The following is a 22,683-nucleotide window of genomic DNA, read 5'->3' as shown; positions in this document are numbered from 1 at the left end:
TCGGAGGTCCAGAAAGTTTAAAATAGTAAAACATTAAAAAAAAATAATTTTTAAATGGGCCCGCAGCTGTCGGGTTGAAAACCGGACGCTCAATTTTGCCGGCGTCCGGTTTCCGAGCCGTGGCTGTCAGCAGGCTCGAGAACCAATGCCAGCAAAATTGAGCGTCGGCTGTCAAACCCACTGACAGCCACCGCTTCCGTCAAAAAAGAGGCGCTAGGGACGTGCTAGTGTCCCTAGCGCCTCTTTTTACCGCCGGGCCTAATTTAAATAAATTAAGATACTGTATCGTGCGTTTTTACTGTATTGGCCCGTTTGGAAGTTAACCAGATAAAGTTTTTGAAAACAGACCCCAAAATGAACAATCAAATAATCCGTTAATGCAAAACCTTTATCAATATGCTCAATAAGATGGGTTGTAATTTTTTTGGCACCTCAAGTGTTTTGAAGTGTTTTGATTTCCCCAATTCAAGGTCTGGATAAAATTCCACCATCCATTTAAGCAAAATATATTTCCTAGAGTTAAGAAGGGAATCCCACAAAAGCCTTCATTCATTTACTCTTGATGAGGGTAATATTCAAACAGCCCTCATAGGTTAAAATCTGCAGATAATTTTTACCATCAGACTTTAGCCAGAATTGTCAATGCAAATGTACATGCTTAAATCTGCTTTGAAAATTTGCGGGGGTGTGCAGAACCAGTGCCAACGTGCACAAAAGGTTAAATCTGCTCGGAAGCAGATGTAACTTTGTGCATATGTAGAGAACCTCCAGGTCTCCACTAGATGGCCCTAGTTCAAGCCCTGGGTTAAAGTGTGAGTAGAGGGCTGTACCTCTTCTGAGGCGTGCTGAAATGGTGAGCTCCTGGGTGTATAAAGATGGGTGAGAAATGAGAGAGGCGTGGTTATCTTCAGTTGGAGTTCCAGGCGGAGGATCTATTTTCCCTCCTAAGTTTAGGTTGGGTTTCCCTGTCCTACTGTTGGTTTAGGAGAAGATTCTTATCAGAGAACTCCCTGCTTGTAGGTGCCTGTCTCCTGTTTGGTAGAAGACTTTCTGGAAGGTTTTTTTTTTTACTTAGGTATTTTTCCTGTGAGTTGGAGAGGAAGATTTGGAAGCTACCCTTCCTTATCTGGAGACTGTGTCATATACAACCAGTGTGGCCACAGAAGGATTTTTCTTCAAAATATCCAAAGGAGCCTATGGAGAGAGGGTTGAGAAGCAGGAGACCAGGGACATCTGGGAGATCCCCACTGGAATCTTGCCCCCCCATCACTCCCAGTGGGACACAAGACTCTGATTGAGGTTTTTGAAGAACTGGACTATCTTGGACCTCAGGTACTGTTTGGGGAAAGGGATCCCATTGCACTTAGGGTACCCCCACGCATCCGGGTCATGTATCTATCCACTCCTTGGATGGCAAGACACAGTCCAGGAGCCAGTACCAAACAGCACATAAACGCAGAGAGAGGAGAAGAGTTTACGTAGGAAGAGAGACCAGAGGAGGCAGATGTAATATGGAAGAGTTTATTCAGTATAATTGAACATTTCTTTTCCTGAAGAAATCACAGTAAATTTAAAGTTTTGGAACATCCTAAATTCTATTCAGCATAGTCACTTGAGAGAAGACACAGAAACATACTGGGAAGGGAGTCTATTTACCGTATTTTTCGGACTATAAGGCGCACATAAAAACCTATGATTTTCTCAGAAATCGGAAGTGCGCCTTATAATCCGGTGTGCCTTATATATGAATTTTTCTCAAGCACAGGCTCGCACTCACCTCTAGGCCTCCTCTTTGCGGGTCGCCGCAGGATGGGCTCTGCAGTGGCCCTGCTACCGGGCCTCTTCTTCTTCTCGGGCCGCTGCGACTTGAGATTCGCGGCGGTCTGTAAACGCAAGTGCTGCTCCACTTCTGCACGCGCTGATGCTCCCCCTCCTTCCTGCCCACGCGGCTCCGGCAACGTTTACTTCCGGGGACGCACAGGCAGGAAGGAGGAGGAGCATCAGCGTGTTTAAACGCAATCTTTTTCTTGGCCTTGCCGATCTGCCTGTCGCTGCGCCCGGGGGCAACTATGCAGATACTTGGAAAGCCCAGGGGCGCTTTAATCAGCGGACTTTGCACCAGTTCTCAAAGGGCAAGTATCTGCCTACTTTCCCTTTGGCTATTGCCCACAGAGATTTGCAGCTGCTTTTTCTGAAGATACATTTTCCCCTCCAAAACAGTCCATGTAGTTTTGAAAATGCAACACTTCGCATGCACTTGTCCTCCCCCCCCAGCCTAACCCCGTCTCTGAGCCCGCCTGCTTTTCCCAATGTGTAAAGGTACGTGCATTGTTGGTCTTGTGCATGCTCTGACCGGGTACAAAGCAGTCAAATTTCAGTCAAGCTGTTAACCCAGGGAAATGCTTTTGTAAATCACCGCATCCTGTAATAATACTATCTGGTTTTAGTTGGGGGGATAATAAAAAGTACCGTAGTTTTAAAGGGTCGGCGCAACCGATTAAAAAATAGGCTCTGAGCTGCGCCTTATAATCCGGTGCGCCTTATATATGAACCTGGACGCCTTAGCAGGCGCTCATTGATAATGCGCCTTATAATCCGGTGCACCTTATAGTCCGAAAAATACGGTACTCGCTTTGGGCCTTCCCCCCCATTGGCCAAGAACTCACACCCCTGGACAAAAGGACTGATGGCTTTAAAATTAGAACTTAGCCCCGGGATTTATTATGGCCCTAGCAAAGTTCAGTAAACACCCTGAATTGGGGTTACATAGGTATATTTATGTAAATCACGTCCCTGCTCCTGGAACACCTATTTGTAGTGTGCATAAAAATATGCATGAAATTGCTTCTTTGTATACTTTTACACATACAGCCATCTGGGTAATTTTTAAAAGGACATTTATGAATGTAAAACTGGAATTTATACATGTAACTCCATCTGAAAATTACTCCTGATATGTTGTTCTAATCCTACCACTACAAGCAAAATGGTAACAGCTGCTGTTACAATTCAGATCCCAATTAAAAAAAAAAACTTTCCATGTAGTTTGAGAGGCCTAAAAACCCATATTATTTTCTCAGCTTCAGAAACAATTTATCAGAATACCAGTGAATTCTGTACAATTAAAGGCAGAATTTAAAAGCCTTGCATGGACAAAAATGGTCAGATTCGCACGAAGGTAGGCCGCACAAGAGCTATGTGAATTTTAAATAGCCAGGAAGGGCGCGCGTACATCATTGGACAATGGACAATTCTGCCAGCTGCATTGTACAAATCAACTCCTTGTCATCACTTATAAGTTCTAAAATTCCTTAATGATGTCAATTTTACAAGAAATACCTCTGAATGTGTCTGTAACAATATACCCCCAACCCTAACCCACCTCCTGAAAACTCACCCCAAATCAAAGTGCCCCCTTACAATGGTCCACATATAGGGGCTTATTTTAAAAGGTATGCACGCGGGGTACAATTGTGCACGCAACCTGGCACGCACAAATGTATGCCTGGTTTTATAACATGCACGCGCAGCCGCGCGCATGTTATAAAATCAGGGGTCGGCGCGCGCAAGGGGGTGCACCTTGCGCGCGCCGAGCCCTCAGGAAGACCAGCTAGCTTTCCCCATTCCCTCTGAGGCCTTGGAGGGAACTTTCCTTCCCCCCCCCACCTTCCCCTACCTGTCCCACCCCAGCTCGAAACCCTCCCCCGTACCTTTATATCAGAAGTTACGCCTGCCTCACGTCCCGGGGCTTTACACGCACCTCCGGGCCTTTTGAAAATAGGCCCGGCGCGCGTAACCCTTTGAAAATCTGCCCCATAGAGTATTAGGCTAAGCCTTATAAAGAGGCACTTGCGCTCTCTCTCTCTTTCTCTCTCTCTCATGCCTACTGAGGAGCTGTAGTAAACTGGCACACAGCTGAGGAAAATTAGGGGTTATATGCATCAGTGCCAGCCCTACCTCTGGAATGCCCATGCCCTGTCATACACCAATGTACACACACCCTTCCTGGCTATTTAAAATTCACGTGGCCCACTTACACATGTATGTGGCTGTTTTCGTACATGCAAGGCTTTTAAAATCTACCTCTATGCGAATAGCATTACTGAAAAATACAGTTCAGTACAAAATTTTCTTTCTCTTACCCACACAGAAAGAATATACTGAAATAGGCAAATAGCTAGACATTTACATGAATTGTCTGTACAAATGCAAAGTGACAAATTAAATTTTTTTTGTTCTCTCTTAAGTCGGCCTATCAACAATATCAAGAAACACCCTTCTTCCTCTCCAAAATAACTTCTCACCTTTCAATGTTCTTGAATATATTGCATTTATTGTCTTTTGCTGTGAGCTGGAAGGCAAGTGCAGTGTGATGGCTTTCTAATACAGCAGTGTCGTTATACAACACAGCTAATTCGCTTCCTGCATTGCACAGGAAAGAATTGGTGCGTCCTGGATGATCCACATCATGAACTGTGGCAGCTATTAATGCAGCAACTTCATCTAACTGGTCAAGGCTTCCCTATTAGAAGGAACAAAACAACGAGTTAGTGTTTGAGAGCCACACATGCCTTGTGAAAGTCCTCTGTGTGACTGTTTTGCAGCAGAACCTTTTTTTTTTTTTTAAATAGGATAAAAGATTGGAAAAAAAGAATGGCTGCTTTAAAATTAACATAGGTCAGTATTTGAATGTGACCTTTCAATCTGAAGCTGAGTTGAGTTTCATAACGGAGGGCAATTTTGCCCACGGTGATTACAGTCTTACTGCTTTGTACCTGCCGGACTGCAAGATCATTTTCAAAGGGAAACTCCTTAGGGCATTTCCCTTTCAAAAATGTGGGCAGCAGCAGCACAAGCTGTACTGAGGCAGGTGCAAAATACATGCAGTAATTTGAAAATACAATCACATATTTTCCCCCCTCCTCCTCCGACCTAATCCTCTCCCTACTTTTTTATGCAGGTACAAAAGTATGCACATTCGGCCGGATTTAAAATCTACCGCGTGTAAAAATAGTCACGCGCGTTGCTGGGCCCTGGGTGCATTTTAAAAAGGGCCCGGACATGAGCCTAGGTGGCGATACGTGCATAAGTGCTGGGCCCTGACAAATGGGCGGGCCAGGAGGCAGAGCAGGGCGGGCTGGGACAGCGCTATTCATCGCCGTCCCACAGCCTCGCGCGCCGGCCCGCTGCCGACACGTGCAAGTTACTTCAGGTCAGGCCCTGAAGTAACTTGAAGAAAAAAAGGTAAAAAAAAAAAAAGAGGGGAGATTTAGAGGGTTGGGAGGAGAGGGGAAGGGGCAGGGAGGTTAGGGTAGGAGGTAGGAAAGTTCCCGCTCAGTCCGTTCCTAAATTGGAGCGGACTGGGAGTGAACTAGGGGAGCCCCGATCTCATTGCCGCACGAACTTGCAAAATTTTACACCCCCCTTGCAAGCACCGCCTGCACATATGAACGTGGACTATAAAGTTCGGTGCGTATGTGCACGCGGCCCACGTATTTTATAACATACACGCATTAAACAGTTATGATGGCTCTACCGAATGACGGTATATAAAACTCAACAAATAAATAAATAAATAAATAAATAAATAAATAAATAGATTAAAAAATCGGCACGTCCACGTTTGGTAGAACACGACATATGCCAATAATATTTTCAGAGTAGCTGCGTTTATATTACTTTCCATGCTCTGGTTTGGGAGGCCTTACCAACATCAGCTCATATTTATATTTAAACATGCTAAAATACTAAAGAAAAAGCCTACTCATTGTTATAAAATGAAATACCAGACTCCTGTCTGCAAGCTTTTAAAAAGTTTCACTAAAAGGCAAGAAGGCGCTCTAAACAGGTCATCATAAAAATATGATAAAATGTCATGCCCCTTTTCCCTGTAGATTTTTTGGTAGTGGCACAAACTGAAAGGGGATTAACACTTTCTGATTGATTTGATTGCTAAGTTTTAGTATTTCTCTTAACATCTGCACACAGAAAACTCATCATGCAAGCTGGATTAGCATCACAGAGCCGTAAGCAAAAAGTAAGAATGAAATGGAGATGATGGGGGAGGTCGGTCTGAGGAAGGCTTCAGGGTTCAGATAGCAGGGGGTCTTGCAGTGAAAGGAGGTGGCTTGGAGTCCTCCTGCCACTAGGGGGGTGGTGAACAGAAGGATCACAGAGGAGGAGTGGGGGCTGTGCTGTGAGGGCTCTAGGCCCGATAATGACTCGCTGGATCTACTGTCCTCAGCGATCCAGATGGAAAACTCCTTTTATAAACAGAGCCCACAGAATGGAAAACATTGTTTTCAATTCAAACTTGTACATCTTGGAGCAGTTTTGTTTAGTTCAAGTTCTTTGTATTGCAAATTCACTGTGACAAAATTAACATAAAAATAGAAAAAGTAATGGGGGTAATTTTCAAAGGTACTTCTGTGGATTAAAAACATTTTACCTCCATAAATTGGCTATGTAAAATTGCCCATCTTGTTTGTGGGTAAACGTATGCACAGCTCCACAACTCCTGTACTTCTTTTGGCACTGAGTTTAGATTTTTTTTTTTAATATTCTGCTTTTCACACTTTTTTTTAGCATTTCAAAGCGGATTACATTCAGGTACTGTAGGTATTTCTCTATTCCCAGAGAGCTTACAATCAAAGGGGGTCATTTATCAAAATGCGATAAGCCCTTAACGCATGCAAAAACGCCTTATCGCATGCGAAAAGCCCCGTTAACGCATGCGATAGGCCCTTACCGCAAGCGAAAACGTGTTTAACGCATGCGATAGCACCATATCATATGGTGCGATGCAAATTCAGAAAATAGGAGGAGTTAGAGGTGGAGAGTGGGCTGGGTTAGCCTGTCTGTGAAGAGCTATCGCACAGCTGTAACGCTGATTTTAACTACACCTCTTTGAATTGCGTTAGGCTGTGCGATAGCTGCCATGACCGTGTGATAAGGTTTCATTGCCTTTTGTGATGTCTCCCGTAAGGCCTATTTGAGGAGAGAGAGAGCTTGCGCGCGAGAACGAGCCTGGCCATAATGTCATCCCCAGAGGTAGGTATTTGTATCCCTATGGTAGGCCCACCTAGTAACTCAAGGTGGGGTTTAGGTATTAGTGTAGGGGGTTAGGGGCCACTTTGACATTCTTTGTGACATGTACGAACCGAACAGTGGTCTCTTGTGAAGATTTGATGACCTTCGGAGTGAGGAAACTCACTCCAAGATGAGATTTGGGCAATGTTCTCTCCACCTAGCTTGATGTTACCCAGGTAGAGAGTCCATCAAGCTAGGTTGAGAGAATACTGACAAATCTCATCTTGGAGTGAGTTTCCTCACTCCGAAGGTCATCAAATCTTCACAAGAGACCACCGTTCTGTTCGTATGTGTCACATAGAATGTCAAAGTGGCCCCTTGAGTTACTAGGTGGGCCTACTATAGGAATACAAATACCTACCTCTGGGGATGACATTATGGCCATGCTCTCTCTCTCTCTCTCTCAGTGTTCATATGCAGGAAATACAACAGGTCTGACACCTATCGCAAATTCAGATAATGTTATTGCAATGTGCACTAACTTAGCTCTTCGCATAGCTAATTAGCGCAAATTGCAAAAAACTGAATTTTTGCATAAACCAAACCCCTTTTGCATGCGGTACTTACCGCATTTTGATAAATCCAGGACTAAGTTTGTACCTGAGGCAATGGAGGATAAAGTGACTTGCCCCAGATCACAAGGAGTGACAGTGGGTCTTGAATGCTGGTCTCCTGGTTCGTAGTCTGCTGCTGTAACCACTAGGCTACTCCTCCACTAAGGGGGTCTCCTGGTTCGTAGCCTGCTGCTGTAACCACTAGGCTACTCCTCTACTAAGGGCGTACCCAGAGTGGAGTTTGGTGTGGTGAGAAAGCTACACATATAAAGATGAATTTTAAAAGCCCAGCAAGCGCATCCATTAGGGGATGCGTGAACAAGTCGGGCTTATGTGTGCTGACCCTATTTTAAAAGCACCCAGATACGTGTGTAAAACCCGCTGAGTACACATCTGTAAAGTTTCCAAAAAGAGGAGGGATGTGGGCATGGTGTGGGCAGGGCCTGGGCGTTTTGGGGCCTGCCCAAAAGATGTGCGCATAAATACTTATGCACTCTGGCATGCTTGAGGTCCCCTGCTGCGTAACTTTACTTCTGCTCTGGAGGACATGTATGTAATAAAACAACTGAGTTATATCTGAGTGGTTTAAAGGGTCTGGGGTAACTGGGAGGAATGTGGGCTATCAAACCAGGGAGGGTTGGATGACCTAGCTGTTAACTGGGTGAATTGGTGGACGAACTGGTAAAACTCGCAATGGTGTGGACGCATGCCTCTTTTAAAATTCCCTTACTTAGGCTGTAGAAGCAGGATTGTCAGGCTCATGCGCGCGTTCACTTAAAATTTGGCACATTTGTGTACATGGCCAGGCTATTTTATAGCATGCGCATATGTACGCGCAAGTTATAAAATGGCCACGTCCCTGGGCGTGCACCGATGCACATGGGCCAATGTGTGCCCATGCGCCGGTTTGAAAGTTATCATCTTAGAGTTGGATTTTCAAAACTATGCATTTGGTCAGGAAAAGAATCTGCAAAAAATGCAGTGCAAATTTCTGCAGGAACGTTTTCTTTTGGCAATTTCAGAGTGAAAGTACATGCATACTTTCACTCTGGAAACTGGTGCAAAGAGTGCAGGTAAAAAGCACCCTTACATTTATGAGCAGTATGAAAATTGCCTTATTTATTGTGACCAATGCACGTCCTATGCACAATGTGGGAAGCTTTTTTTTTTTTTTTAATGGCCCTATGATGATGAGAGTCTGTGCACAAAAATAAAAATTTGATATTCTAGGTTTTCAGTGTGCCTGCTCTTTCTTCCAGTTCATATCCTTTCTCCATTTACTGATCAAAGGCATGTCCTTAAACTCTCACTCACTGCACCTAGAGACAGACAGTAGGTAACTTTTAAACAGCCGCACATGTATGCACGTATGACAGACTGCGCCATAGGATGCGGCCATTTTATATCATATGTGCGTATATGCATGCATTGTATAAAATAGGCTGTACGTGTGTATGTGTGTGCACAACTTTATATGGATGTGCACAAATGCTGCCTCTACCTTGTAAGTGGGGGGATTTTAGTAGACATGCCCGCCGATGCAATTACCAGTTTCCCCACCTCGTTCCCAGATCGTCCAGGTAAAGGATAGAACTTCCTAATGCCCCCAGTTAATTAGACTCCCTTTTACCCTGTTAGCCCCTTAAAATCACACTGACTAGCCTAGTTTTTTTTGTTTTAGGAACTACTCGCCAACCATAGCACAAGTAAAGTTATATGGTAGGGGACCCCAGTACCCATTTGTACGTGCAAATTTTTACGCACTGGTTTTATTCATATCCTGGAACGCCCATGTCCCTCCTAGACCATACCCACGCCCTGCCTCTTTTTCAGAAACATTTTTTTGTGTGCGCATACCGGGAGATACACGAGTATGCGGGTGCCTTTTAAAATCTGCACAGCGCGCACCTACCCAACTTCTGTTCATAACTCCCAGCTTTGGCGGGCGCTGGGCTTTTAAAATTCACCCCCTAAGCTGACAACAAGGGCTATAAAAAGGATGCATTATCAGACAGCAGGAAGTGCACTGGCTAAGGACACAAGTTCTCAGGGCTGTCAGAAGAAGCAAGCAAGGTAGGCGATGGCCTGGGATTCCAACCCGCTTCGTCAGGGGGCAAGGCACCAGTGCTACAAGCTGCCACAGCAGCAGCAGGTGCTCCTCGGAGCCTCTATATGACATGACTAGACTCCTTTCCCCTGCAACTGGCCTCGCTCCTTTCTGCGACCGGCAGGGGCGGATTGGCCTATCGGGGGATCGGGCATCCCCCGGTGGGCCGGTCGCTCTAGTCACGTGGTCTGCTGAGCGTGGCCTGCCCCTGATCTGTCCAGGACGCAGCTTGGCCTGGTGACAGACCTGCCAGCTCCTTCACAGAAACAGAACATTCCATTGTATCTATGCGTACTCTGAATGTATGGAAAAGTGATAAAAACGTAAATCACACCCAGGCAGCTTGAATGTAGCAGTTTTATGCTATAATATGTTTCACCGGAGGGACACTTTCAGCGTAACAATGTTTAATGCAATGTCCCTCTGGCTCTTATCCGCGAGCAGGACCAGAGCTATGAGCTGAGGACAGTGCCCTTTTTGGCCATTTTGGCTGAGAATGAGAACTTGCACAACCATAGGGTGGGCATGGAGAGGAGTTAACACCCTGTCATCTGGCCCCAATGAGGATACAATGATGTTGTGACCACTGCTAAAGCAGGAATAAGCCTCTTGCTAAAAAAAAATAAAAATTGTTTAATATGAAGACATTTTACTTAGTTGTAAGACCCTTTAAAGAAATGATCTGTGTCTCGTACACGTGACTTATAGACAGCAAAACTGTAGTTAAAACCTTACAATGGAGGAAATAAAGAAATGCAAAACTGTTTTGTATCAGTGCCATTTGTATGTCACAACTGGTTTTTAAATCTTGACAAATGAAACTTCCACGGGCATGTCTTTATCTGGCAGTCGCACACAGGCACATTGTCTTATGGTGCACTCTATCCAGTGGTCTAACGAAAGAACTCAACATGGACTGTACCTTAACTCTTTCCTTTCCAAGAAAAAATGCAGTAGCATGTAGGACGTCAGCCGCATGGGTGGAATTGTGGTAAGAGTTAGATGCATGGTAATTAGCTTCGACAACCTGGAGCCAAGATCGAAGCGTGGCTTCCGAGCAGTTCAGAAATTCATACACCCCAAACCGAGCGAAAACCTTTAAACCAAGATAAACCAGCGGCCTACAAGAATTTTGAAAGAGAGAAAAAATATATATTGCCCAAGTAAAAGCAGCTAGAAGGTATTTTTCTTATCAACAAACTTTCTTGTACAAAGCACAGTGCTCTGTTATATTTATTATTAACTATCCCTCCCATATTTAAGTAAAAAACACATTTACAAAAAAAATCAATGTACGGTAAATCATTACTGGTGTCTTTTGTTTAATTCTATAGAGAGAGATTATTTTCTCTACCAGCATGATCTTGGTGTAATGTGTTACAGCACTATCACTACAGGCCTCCAGATCAGGGCTTCTTATTACTTCCTTATTCATCCATGTCTGAAAGATGGTACACAGCGAAGGCATGAAACGATACTAGGAAAGCAAGAAGTGCAACTAAAATATATAACCAAAGCTCTGTATTTACAGTCATTTCTTACTTTTTGCAAGTTGCGTTATTTATTGGACTAATGTGAAATTTATCCAAATAACACTGCTGTACAGGAGCTTTCAGGACCACACGGGCCCCTTTCTTCACAAATGTACCTCGAGTAGCCATGGAAAATCAGCAGCAGTGAAACAAGTTTTTTATCAGCTTGGCCTGAGATTAACCCATCGGGGGTGGGGGAGGGTGGCTGGCACATGAAAACCAGGAAGCCAAGCAACTATCCTTTAAAGTTACCCTCTGTACTTGCTCGCTCGTTTTCTTTTTGGAAAGCAGTAGGGTAAAAATGCATTATAAAATGTATCTAGTCTGTAAACAGTATTATTACTGGCAATGTACTAGATTCTCATGCTATAGTAATTATAATATCAATTACTGTAAAAATATAAAGAAAGTGAAATACTTAATTTAGAAGGGTTTTCTGAATTACTCAGATGAGCAGAGAAGTGAACTAATCCCTATAAATACTCAGACTTGGATTGTATATTGCTACTCAGATGTTGCCTTGTTTTCAACTGGATCGTAGATGCACATAAAGAGATAATTTATTTATTTATTTGTTGAGTTTTATATACCATCATTGCGAATTAAGGTATAACAGGATACATATTATAAGGGAAAAGTTAATCTGTTTTATAGTCCAGAAAAAAATCTTTTTTGAGTGAGAAGGGTTTGATTGGTACTGGTTGGTGACAAGTTATTTCGTGGATTCGGTTAGTAGTTCTGTTGGGTGTTTGGATATTGTGATGTTTGATAATGCGACTTGCACAAGGCTACACAGAGAGTCAGTGGCTGAGGGGAGTTGAACTAATGTCCCAACTATATACCAACCCTCTGATCCCTCCCTATACCAGCAACACTATATGGTACTTACAATGATCAAATGATATGCCAATAATATTCTGAACAGTACACTGCTAGCAAGTCATACATTCAACATAAGCCAATTTTATTACTTCATTTGTGCTAAACATTCTGAAATCTTTTATACATTAATTACAGCAGCAGCAGCAGCAATGAACTTCCAGTACCACACATCAGAAGTAGGCAGTGCAACTAAGAGTGGGTTATAGACAGAATAGAAAAAGGAGAAGAAAGCTACAGGGGGATCCAAGATGGCTGACCAGCAGTATGTAGCATAAGGTGTTCTTCCACCCTGCCAATTTATACTATTTACCTGGATTTATTTTGCCTTACTGTAAGGGATATAAAAGGAAGAGGAAGCCAAGGGCTTTTCCTGTGGTTGAGACGGACCCGCCAATTTCAGGGCTGACGGACACCTATGTTACCGGAGATATGCGTCTGCTGGGAAATCAGTCATTGGAGATGGTGGGGGGAGAAGTGGAGCTCCCATCTCTCTCTGGCTCTGATAATCTCTGAGCCCAGCTACTAGTATGCTGCCGAGAGACCCAGCTGCTGGTCCTATGCTCAATTCATGCCCAGTGCGGTCGCCAACTGATGATGTCATCACGGCAATTCCAGGGTCATGGAGCATGGTGGAGTGTGCTGTAGCAGCTTAACCTGAGTTTTCCATCATGGAGCCTCTTGGCGGTCAGCATGTTCAAGCTGAAACAGTCAGAGATGAGGCTTTTTCCCCTTCTGTTATTTCCACTACTCTACTGACATCCATTCAAAGACTATAGAGCAATCTTAATCTGGTGAGACCTACACAATTTACTCTGGAGTCAATTTGGGATGCCATAGAGGGACTGGGTGGGCTTATTTTCAGGGTAGGGTTTATTATCAGAGAAACACGGTAGGTCCGAGTGCCTCGAGGAAGAAGATGAAGCTGAGGATGAAGACAGGGTCGGAGGTCTGGGTCTGGGCTGGCAGTGAAGGAGCGGAACGGAGTCCAAGCTGAAAATCCGGGCCAGGCAGCAGACAGACAAGAATGAAGAACCAGGCCAAGGGTTAAGACGGGCAGCAGACAAGCAGAGGTCAAACCAGGAGATCAAGCCGAGGACGGGGTCACAGAACTGAGGATCAAGGAGAAGGCAGGAACTGGAACGCTGGGACCGGAACCAGGAACACAAGGACTGGAGTAGCAGGAACGGAACCAGGAACACGATCAAGGCAGAAGCAGAAACGAAGACGTCAGGAACAGCCGCGGAATGGGTCATGCCGCACCGGGCTGCAGCGGAGATGGGTGGAGGAGAAGGTAGTGGGGACCGGCCGGGACCTGCTGCGGCCGGGAGCCGCAACACTGGATATAGTTATACTTTCTCACATTGTACCCCTTCAGGAAAAGAATATAAACTTGGAAAATCTATTGCAGTCATAAGAATCAAAAGCTAAATACTTAGAAGTGCAAATAACTGAAATTCAATCTGAAGTAAAACAAGTGAAGCTTGCCCAGGAGAGTTTTATTAAGGATAATTCATCTATTCTCGGAAAACTGGAAAATTTGGAAAATGTATTGAAAAGTAAAAATCTCCATCTTATCAATTTTCCAAAATTACCTTCGGTTTCTCCTAAGGAGATGTTTAAAACATATTTGATGGAGGCTTTGAAGGTACCTGAGCAAACAGTTCCACTGGTTTAAAAAATTTAGGGGTAGATTTTAAAAAGGAGCGCGTGGGTGTACATAAGCGCGCTACCCGGCGCGCGCATGTTATAAAATCCAGGGTCGGCATGCACAAGGTGCACAATTGTGCACCTTGCGCATGCCAAGCCTGCTCCGAACCGCGCTGCCTTCTCCTGTTCCCTACCCCCCCCCCCCATCCCACTTTCCCTTCCCTTACCTCCCCCGCCCTTTCCCCCCTACCTTTTTTTCCTTCTTTTTTTTTGTTTCTAAACTTACTTTAGCCCTGGGGCTGAAGTAAGTTGTGCATGCCGGCCGACCGGCGCGCGAGCCCAAGTACAGCGGCAAATGGCTACTGTGCCCGCCCCCGCCCCACCCCCTCCCCTTTTTGCAAGCCCCGGGACTTGCCTGGCACGCGTAACCTTTTTAAAATCCGGCCCTTATTATTTATTGTCTTTAAAGAAAAAAGAAGATGGGACTGTGCCTGGATTTATGGAGTTGTCCCCTGTTGTGGTTACTGAGGATAGTTTAAATGTTACCCAAATGCTAGAGACTTCAGACACAGTGCTGACTAAACCATCGACACCAGCTGTGGCCTTAGTTTTGGAACCTGATAGAGTCTGGCTCCTAAGGTTATTCTTTAGGCATCGAACAGAGTCTTTTTTCCAGTGTAGTGTAAGACTATTTCCTGATGCCCCTAGGCACACCCAGAAGAAGCATAGACAATTTCTTTTGATGAGAGCGAGCACCAATGTTCTTTCTCAAGTTTCCATGTAAATGCCATATTTATTTATTTAAAATAATTTATAAACTGCTTTCCCAGCCAAAGATGCCTCTCATATTTTTATTTAACCTAGTCAGCCAGTTTCATTAATAGTAGAACAGCTTAATTAGGAATACCTCTGTTCCCTATCACTGTATCTGCTTAGTTGTTTCACTGAGTATTAATCTGTATATGATAGGACTTAGGAAATACCGCTGGTTCTATAATTTCTTATTTAATTGATTCTATGATTTGTGGTATTGTATCCCCCAGTATCAGAGGATTTGGAAAAAATTAAATTTTTTTTCTCTTTATATTTCATATAGTGTATCTGATTTCATGGTCATGGATAAATTCTTGGAGGAGAAGTCCATTAATGGCTATTAATCAATTTTACTTAGGGAATAGCCACTGCTATTAATTGCATCAGCAACATGGGATCTTCTTAGTGTTTGGGTAATTGCCAGGTTCTTGTGGCCTGGTTTGGCCTCTGTTGGAAACAGGATGCTGGGCTTGATGGACCCTTGGTCTGACCCAGCATGGCAATTTCTTATGTTCTTATATCAATATTATGTCTTGAACTGTAATATAAAATGAATAAATGGAAATGTATAAAAAATAAATAAATAAAAAGCAGAAGAAAATGCTTTTTGATCAAGGGAGAGAGAAATCCCAAAGGAAAATTATGCAAGTACTACATATAGAAAATAGACACCTACCTTTTATGAGTAATGGCCTCCAGTTCAAAAATATTAAAGTCCCAGTTTTCTTCATTATCAAGTAACTGTGCTATTCGAGGTGGAATGTCATTGATGGTTATTGGCACAGAAAGGTGACTATGGCTGTGGTGCATGTCTGCCAAAATGTAATAGGAGATCTTTTAGTATGAAATGTAACACTTCCATTTATACAATCCATAATACTATTTGTTTCTGTTATATGAATCAGTTACAGGATCTAGCATTGCTGGTGTTTTTTGGGCAGGTTTACTTATCAAGGCTCAGAGCCCAGTGGACAGGGTGCATACATTCATGTCTGAAGAACAAACAGATCCAGTCTTACTGCTGTCATGCTGGTGAAGGCTGGGTACTGACCAACACAGCAGTGAGGACCTAGAAGGCTTGAAGTTTGGGCAATATCATCACTAGTTTGGTAACTTGATTGTTTCAAAGCTTGATGGGAAGACATGGGGGAAGGAGGATAGGCGCCACATTATTTATTTTTATATGCCGATATTCATGGGACATCATACCGGTTCACATAATTTAAGTACATAAATAATAAAATTCATTAAAATATATCAATTAAAAATAAAAAACATGATCAAATAATACATAAAATATACAATAAAACGAGACAATAAAATTAATCAAATTAAAAAAGTAATATAAAGAACATCAAATCAGAATAAAACAGAAAAGGAGAGAATCTTGTATGGCCATCATAATCTGCTTCAACAGCAAGAGGTAACGGGGAACTGGACTCAGACAGCAACCAACAAGGGCCCTGACTTTGACGATCTGGGAAACTGATAAGTATGGGGGTGAACTGTATGGCGCAGCAGATGTTACCATAAGCTTGCTGAGCAGACTGGATGGACCATTTGGTCTTTTTCTGCCATCATTTCATTTCATTTCTATATAATATCTAGAAGTCTTAGCTGAAATGCACGTGCTCACATAGCTGGGTTTGTCTGGCAGGCTATGCAGGGAACCCGGTAGGCTGCAATAATAAAATTCAGCTAGCAACTGGCAGGCACAGTAGAAACTAGAAGTCCTTGTGGAAATGTAGATGGTCACGTAGCTTGGTGTGCCTGCAAGGGACCTTGGAGGCTGGATGTTTGAGCAATGGCCATGCTAGTATTGGTAGCTATTTTTATCATTATAAAGCTCTGTGGTTTCACATGGGAAGAAAGGAGAGCCGGATATAAATCTGCCTGCTCATTTGCCCAAGATGATAGAGAATGAGAAAGATGACAAAAATCTGTCCTGGATAAGGAAAGATATCAGTTAAGCAATCGATAAATGATTTTAAATACATAAATAAATCTTACAGGCAGTCTCATAATATGACTAGCAGCAGAGGTATATCCTTGCAGTGTAGATGGGAATAAACTGGCCAGACTGGATGGGCAAATTGGTCTTTTTCTGCCATAATCTACTATGTTCCTATGTAAACTAAATAAACCACTTACTTTTAGAAAACACATACTCATTTCCTGAAAGCCTTCTCAAACCATCCTGAAAGAAACAAAGGCACTGCATGAGGAATGAAAATATATTATATCATCATTCAAATTTATTTTCTTAAATAGTGCTGCCTCCTCCTCTTCCTCCCTAAAATGGTGACTGTCCACCAAGGGTGCCATGTTGCTGTTATGCCCGTTGGTCGCAGACGGCTGCGACCGCGTGTACTTACTTCCTGCACTGCTCTCCTGCCCTCCCCGGGGCTGATCGCAGCTCGGGCCAGCTTTCACCGTCACATTCCCCAGGACTCCTCATGGCGGTTTGGATGTCGCCGCCACCCTCCTCGACTTCGGGCCTTCCTAGGCCCGCACACGCGCCACTGGGTCCTCCTTTGAAGCCTCCTCGGCAGGAACCTCGGGGGCGTCTCCGGTTAATGACATCATCAGACCAGTGTATTTAAACTCCACCTTCGCCCTCTGCTAGCCGACTTGGCAACAAGTTCCATAAGTCTTCGACTACTGCCTACGTGTTCCTGAGACTCGCTTCATGCCTTGGACCCTGTCTGGTACCTGCTCCTCAGGGGCCAGTGCATGCATTGGGGACTCACTCTCGCCTACCCCGCTCCTTGGGCTGGCTCTGCGTCTCCTGGGTTCTAACCTGCAAGGCCTCGCGTTCCTTGGCACTACCTCTGGGACATCTCAGCTATCCGTGAGTTCTACAGGGGGCTTCCCTGCTCCTCGGGGTTGCGCCCGCAACCTGAACAAGACTGTCAAAGCCTCCCACTCCTCGGGACCGCACTAATGTTTTACAGTGACTGCCAGGGCTTCCCCGCTCCTCGGGGTAACGCTCTCCGGCTTCTCTGGGACTTTGCACGCTTCCCCGCTCCTCAGGGTTGCGCCTACGTACTATATCGAGACTGCCAACATTTTCCCGCTCCTCGGGACGGTGCTACGTCATCACCAGAGGCTCAGTTCGGGCTTCCCTGTCCTGTGGTTTGGCCTCTGGCATTACATCATCATCCTACGAGACAGCTCCTCCCCTCGGGGTTGCCCTCCAGAGTACCTCTTGATTGTCCAAGCCTCACGCCCCCCGCTCTGCGGTCTGACTGGCACTAATCCCCTTGGGGTCCCTGCCCAGATATCGCCTCCAGTCTACTCTCCACGGGGGTCCTCTCCATTGCCTAACCCGGAGCTCTCCGCTGTCTCTGACCTCGCCTCCCGACGGTGCAGACCTGTGGGGGTTCTTCCCACAGGTAGTAACAACTTGCATCTCGGGCCAAGGGCCCACATACCCACAAATCATAACAGTTGCCTTACTCTTCCCCAAAAATAAAACAAAACATGCAATTCTCCAGAGCCATTTCCTTACTATGTACTAAGGATATCCACACTACGTTTTTTAAATTTCATTTAGTTTTTTTTGTATTGCGGATTTTCTTTGTTCATTTTGAATTTTCAGAGTTTTAAGTTTTTTTATTTTCTGTGATTTTTTTGTTTACAGGAAATAGGGTGCTCTATATGCAAACAGAGCACCCTATTTCCCAAAAATGAAAAATTCACAAAATATTGGGGGCCAGATTTTGAAAGGGGTACGCGCGTATACCCCCCGAAAACCTGTCCGAAGTTCCCCCTGCACGCGCCGAGCCTATGTTGAGTAGGCTCAGCGGCGCACGCAAGTCCTGGGGCTTTCCTGGGGGGGGGGGCATGTCACGGCGGCGCGTCATTTGGGGGCGGGGCCGTGGGCGTGGTTCCGGCCTGGGGGCATTCCGGGGGCATGGCCGAGGCCTCCGAAACAGCTCCTGGGCCTGGGAGTCGCATGCCGGTGGCCGGCCCGGTGCGCGCAAGTTACGCCTGCCTTGGGCAGGCGTAACTTGTGCAACAAAGGTAGGGGGGGTTTAGGTAGGGCTGGGGAGGTGGGTTAGGTAGGGGAAGGGAGGGGAAGGTGCGGGGGGGGGGGGTGGAAGGAAAGTTCCCTCCGAGGCAGCTCCGATTTCGGAGCGACCTCGGAGGGAACAGAAGCAGGCTGCGCGGCTTGGCGCACGCAGGATGCCGATTTTGCACAGCCTTGTGCGCGCCGATCCCGGATTTTAACAGATACGCATGGCTACGCCTGGTGCGCAAACAAAAGTACGCGTGTGTGCAAATTTGTAAAATCTACCCCTTTGTTTTTAATTTTTCAGTTCATTTGAAACTAAATGGAAACAGATTCATCATGTTTTACACTTTTGTTCCAAACAAATGCACATCTATACTGTGTATTTAGTTCTTTACAGTACTTCCCTGCTGCTGTATAAAGTCACTTTAACTAGATTCTGTGTGACAGCTAAAGAGATGATCCTACAGTAACTGTAGTCTACATTTAGGGGGTTATTTTCCAGAGCGATCGCATGCGAAAAGGGACGAGGGCGGCGTCAAGACCGGAACAGGAGGAGTCGGGGTGGCACTGGGGCGGACGTCGCAAGGATATCGCAGATAGCGAAAAGGTAAGAAAGAACCCTTTTCGTTGCGTATTTCGCGCCCAACAGCACCACCTTTTATGATGGCACTATTGGGTGCGAAAGCCGGCAGCGATCGCATCGCAGAGGTGCGATCGCTGCCGACTTTCGCAGGCCCGCCCCCCGCTTCGCCCCCCATTAGCACGCGATTCAGGGAGCCCTGCGACATAGGAAAATCTAGTCCTTAGATGGGTAAATATCACCTAACATTCTACAACATCCCTCCTTCCAAACATGGTTTTGCCAATATATGTCTGTATTCAGACATTTCCTTGTTCTGTGCCTGTTGGTAAAAAGTAAATAGTATCCATTGAAACTGTTTCCCATTCATGCATGTGAATTATAATGTCTATCTTTCTAAATTACAAAAAATGTACAAGCTGTATTTATTTTATTTTGTAACTCACAGTCATCAGACCTCCAACAAGATCACTAGTGTGAGGATCTTCATCTTTGGTACCCAGCTGTGGAGAATAGAGCTCTGTTGTGCGCAAAATTTCCAGAACTCTGTCCAAGGCCTCTGCTACTGTGACAGGGCTGTTCTCCTGTGCAGCATTAATTATGTTAATAACCTACAGTGAAAATAAAGAGAACATTAATCTATTAAATGACAATTCTTTAGAAAAGAAATATTTAAAATGCCATTTGATGGAAATGTTATTTTATAGATTCTGCTTTTCAGCCTGGTTTCCTCTAGAGAAACTGGCCTTATAAGATCACTGAGACCAATTTTCATTGGGTTTAGGTTCCTAAATTGGCCATTTTGAGTACCTAAATTTAGGTGCCTAGTTTCAATTTAGGGTTCTAAAAAGTGAGTGGCTACAAGGTTGGAGTTAGGGTAGGGAAACAAAGTTAGGCTCCTAAATCTAGGAAAATGTATAGTGGGCCTAAATTCAGGACCCAAATTTTAGAGCCTAAATGTATGTGAATTTTCAGTTGAAAACTTACAGGGTCATTCATCAAATCGTGTTAGGGCCTCAACGCACGCTAAAATGGATCTAACATGTTAATATGCAAATATTATAATGAGTATGCAAAAGCTAGCTTTTTATGCAAATAAGGGACTTCCTGCATGTTGTGAAAATTTAACGCACACTAATGCGAGATTTAACGTCGGAAATAACATCTTTCTTTTGGGGATAGAGGGGGAAAAGGTTATTATTGTGGGATAGCCGCCACTATCACAGATCACGACTATTATTGTGAGCGTTAAAATGAGGACTTTTCTCACACACACCTACACAGCCCTGCTGGGCCAAAAAAATAACCTTTTCTTACCTGCCCTGTCTTCCTAAATCTCCTATGTTAGGGGGAAGTGTACTAATTGTGGGATACTGGTGTTTCACTGGTCCACTTATGTGATGGAAGCGGGATATGCGTGCTCACGTGTGCGAACATTTCAAATAGGGCACTCATGTACGCATTTTCAGCCTGAAATATCGCACACATATTCGCTCCTAGGTAATAATGGTGGCTACTATTGTATTACATAGGTGCGTATTAGAAATTAAACTTCTCCTCAACAGTCTAAACCTTGTACTCAATGCTTCGAAAACAGAATTCCTGCTCATATCACCGGAAAACAATAACACACTTCCTAAACCACCCACACTCCTTCAAACAACCCACGTAAGAGACTTAGGAGCCATCCTAGACAATCGTCTCAACCTCAAAACATTCATTAACCAAACCACCAAAGATTGCTTCTACAAATTACATATCCTGAAAAGAATAAAACCGCTGTTTCACACTCAGGACTTCAGAACAATCTTGCAAGCAATAATCTTTTCCAAACTAGATTATTGCAACTCATTACTATTAGGCCTCCCAGCTTCTTACACCAAACCTTTACAAATGGTTCAGAACTCTGCAGCCAGAGTCCTTACAAATTCCAGGAAAATTGACCACATTTCACCTATTCTCAAAAACCTCCATTGGCTTCCGATCCACTATAGAATCATGTACAAAACCATTAACATCATTTACAAAACTATCAACCAACACACGCAACTCGACCTACAAATACCACTTAAAAAATTCACCTCCGCCAGGCCTATCAGGGAACACTACAAAGAGTCACTCCAAATTCCAAAGGCCAAAACCTACCAACATAAATCCTTGAGTCTCAGAGCCTTCTCATCAGCAGGTCCAGCTCTCTGGAACTCGATCCCACCTGATTTGAGACAAGAGCCATGCTCTTTAACATTTAGGAAAAGACTAAAAACTTGGCTTTTCAAAAAAGCATTTCCAAGCCTTGAATAAAACCTCCTCTCACTAGCACTAACTCGTATGCAATAATGGAATGTAAACACGAATCAACCAACCTCAAACCCTCTCTCACTAATTCCTGCTGAATATTTATCATACTATTACCATTCACAACTGTGTCATATTTATTCATTTGATTACCTATGTACCGTTTCATAGTCTTATTTTTTCACTTGCTATTCTAATGTATCAATAGGCTGAAATGTAAATATTGTGCTGTTCAATTTCTCCCCTTCTATCCCAAGTTTATTTTCCTTGTTTTTTGTAACTTTCCCTCTCCCTTTTTCTGATTCACTGTATTTAAAGTTCAAGGTTCTTATTGAAAATATTGTTTTTTACGTTACGTTATGCTTTACACTCCTTGTTATTTGTAAACCGGGTTGATGTGATGCCTATCATGAAACTCGGTATAACAAAAACAATAAATAAAATAAATAAAGGCATGCATGGTATCAGATAGGTTGAAAGTGCGTACATGTGCGCCTTATTTGAAATGTACGCGCACATGTGCATGGAAATCCTACTTCCATGAAGCAAGTGGGGGGATTTTAAGGATGGGATAGGGAGTCAGGTGGATTTGTTCTGGGCTGCAAGGGACAGGGTTGCAAGGAAAGAAGAAGATGAAAATGGCAAATGTTTTATTGTTTTTCTGATTTGCCTTTGGAGTAAATAAGAGACACTACACTCTGAAGGTTTGTGTATTTGGTAACTTTGGTTAATAAAACGTTTTACGCTAAAAGGGACATGCGCAGATGCCATTGCCAGTTTCCAGTTTGCGCAGGCTAGGGATAGGACTTCCAAACCCTCCTAGTTTGCCTTCCTTTCCCCCGTCAGGCCCAATCCATAATAGTCCGCTAAGTAGCCTAGAATTTTTCTTTTATGACTTATATACTATCCATAGCAGTAGTAAAGTTAAGAGGCAGGGGACCCCGGTATATACACGCACATCTATTGTCCTCCCCCTACTCGTCTACGCTCCACAGTGTTTTTGATTCTTATCACATGTGTGCATAGCGGGAGATACACACATATTTGGGCGGCTTTGTAAACCCATTCTGTGTGTACCGATCCAGCTTATGCGCGTATCTCCTGGTTTGGACACACTGTGATACCTCATACCCGTGATGCATAAAATTATCGTGGGTTATGATTTT

General features: G+C 44.1%; 1 protein-coding gene across 2 annotated transcripts in view; it reads right to left on the bottom strand.

The window, feature by feature from the left end:
• PDE8B (phosphodiesterase 8B) overlaps positions 1 to 22,683 on the bottom strand; it is a 382,442-nt gene that overhangs the window by 27,983 nt on the left and 331,776 nt on the right. For both annotated transcript variants that reach the window (XM_029575379.1, XM_029575388.1), the window contains 5 exons: positions 19,669 to 19,833; positions 16,776 to 16,821; positions 15,301 to 15,436; positions 10,673 to 10,871; positions 4,305 to 4,522 (listed from right to left, as the gene is read on the bottom strand). In XM_029575379.1, the coding sequence (XP_029431239.1) occupies positions 4,305 to 4,522; positions 10,673 to 10,871; positions 15,301 to 15,436; positions 16,776 to 16,821; positions 19,669 to 19,833 (764 nt within the window). The remainder of the gene's footprint in view (positions 1 to 4,304; positions 4,523 to 10,672; positions 10,872 to 15,300; positions 15,437 to 16,775; positions 16,822 to 19,668; positions 19,834 to 22,683) is intronic.

Source organism: Rhinatrema bivittatum, chromosome 1 (assembly GCF_901001135.1).
Source record: "Rhinatrema bivittatum chromosome 1, aRhiBiv1.1, whole genome shotgun sequence".
NCBI classification, from domain to species: domain Eukaryota; kingdom Metazoa; phylum Chordata; class Amphibia; order Gymnophiona; family Rhinatrematidae; genus Rhinatrema; species Rhinatrema bivittatum.
The sequence above is the reverse complement of the archived record's forward strand: the minus strand, read 5'-3'. Positions and strand labels throughout refer to the sequence as shown.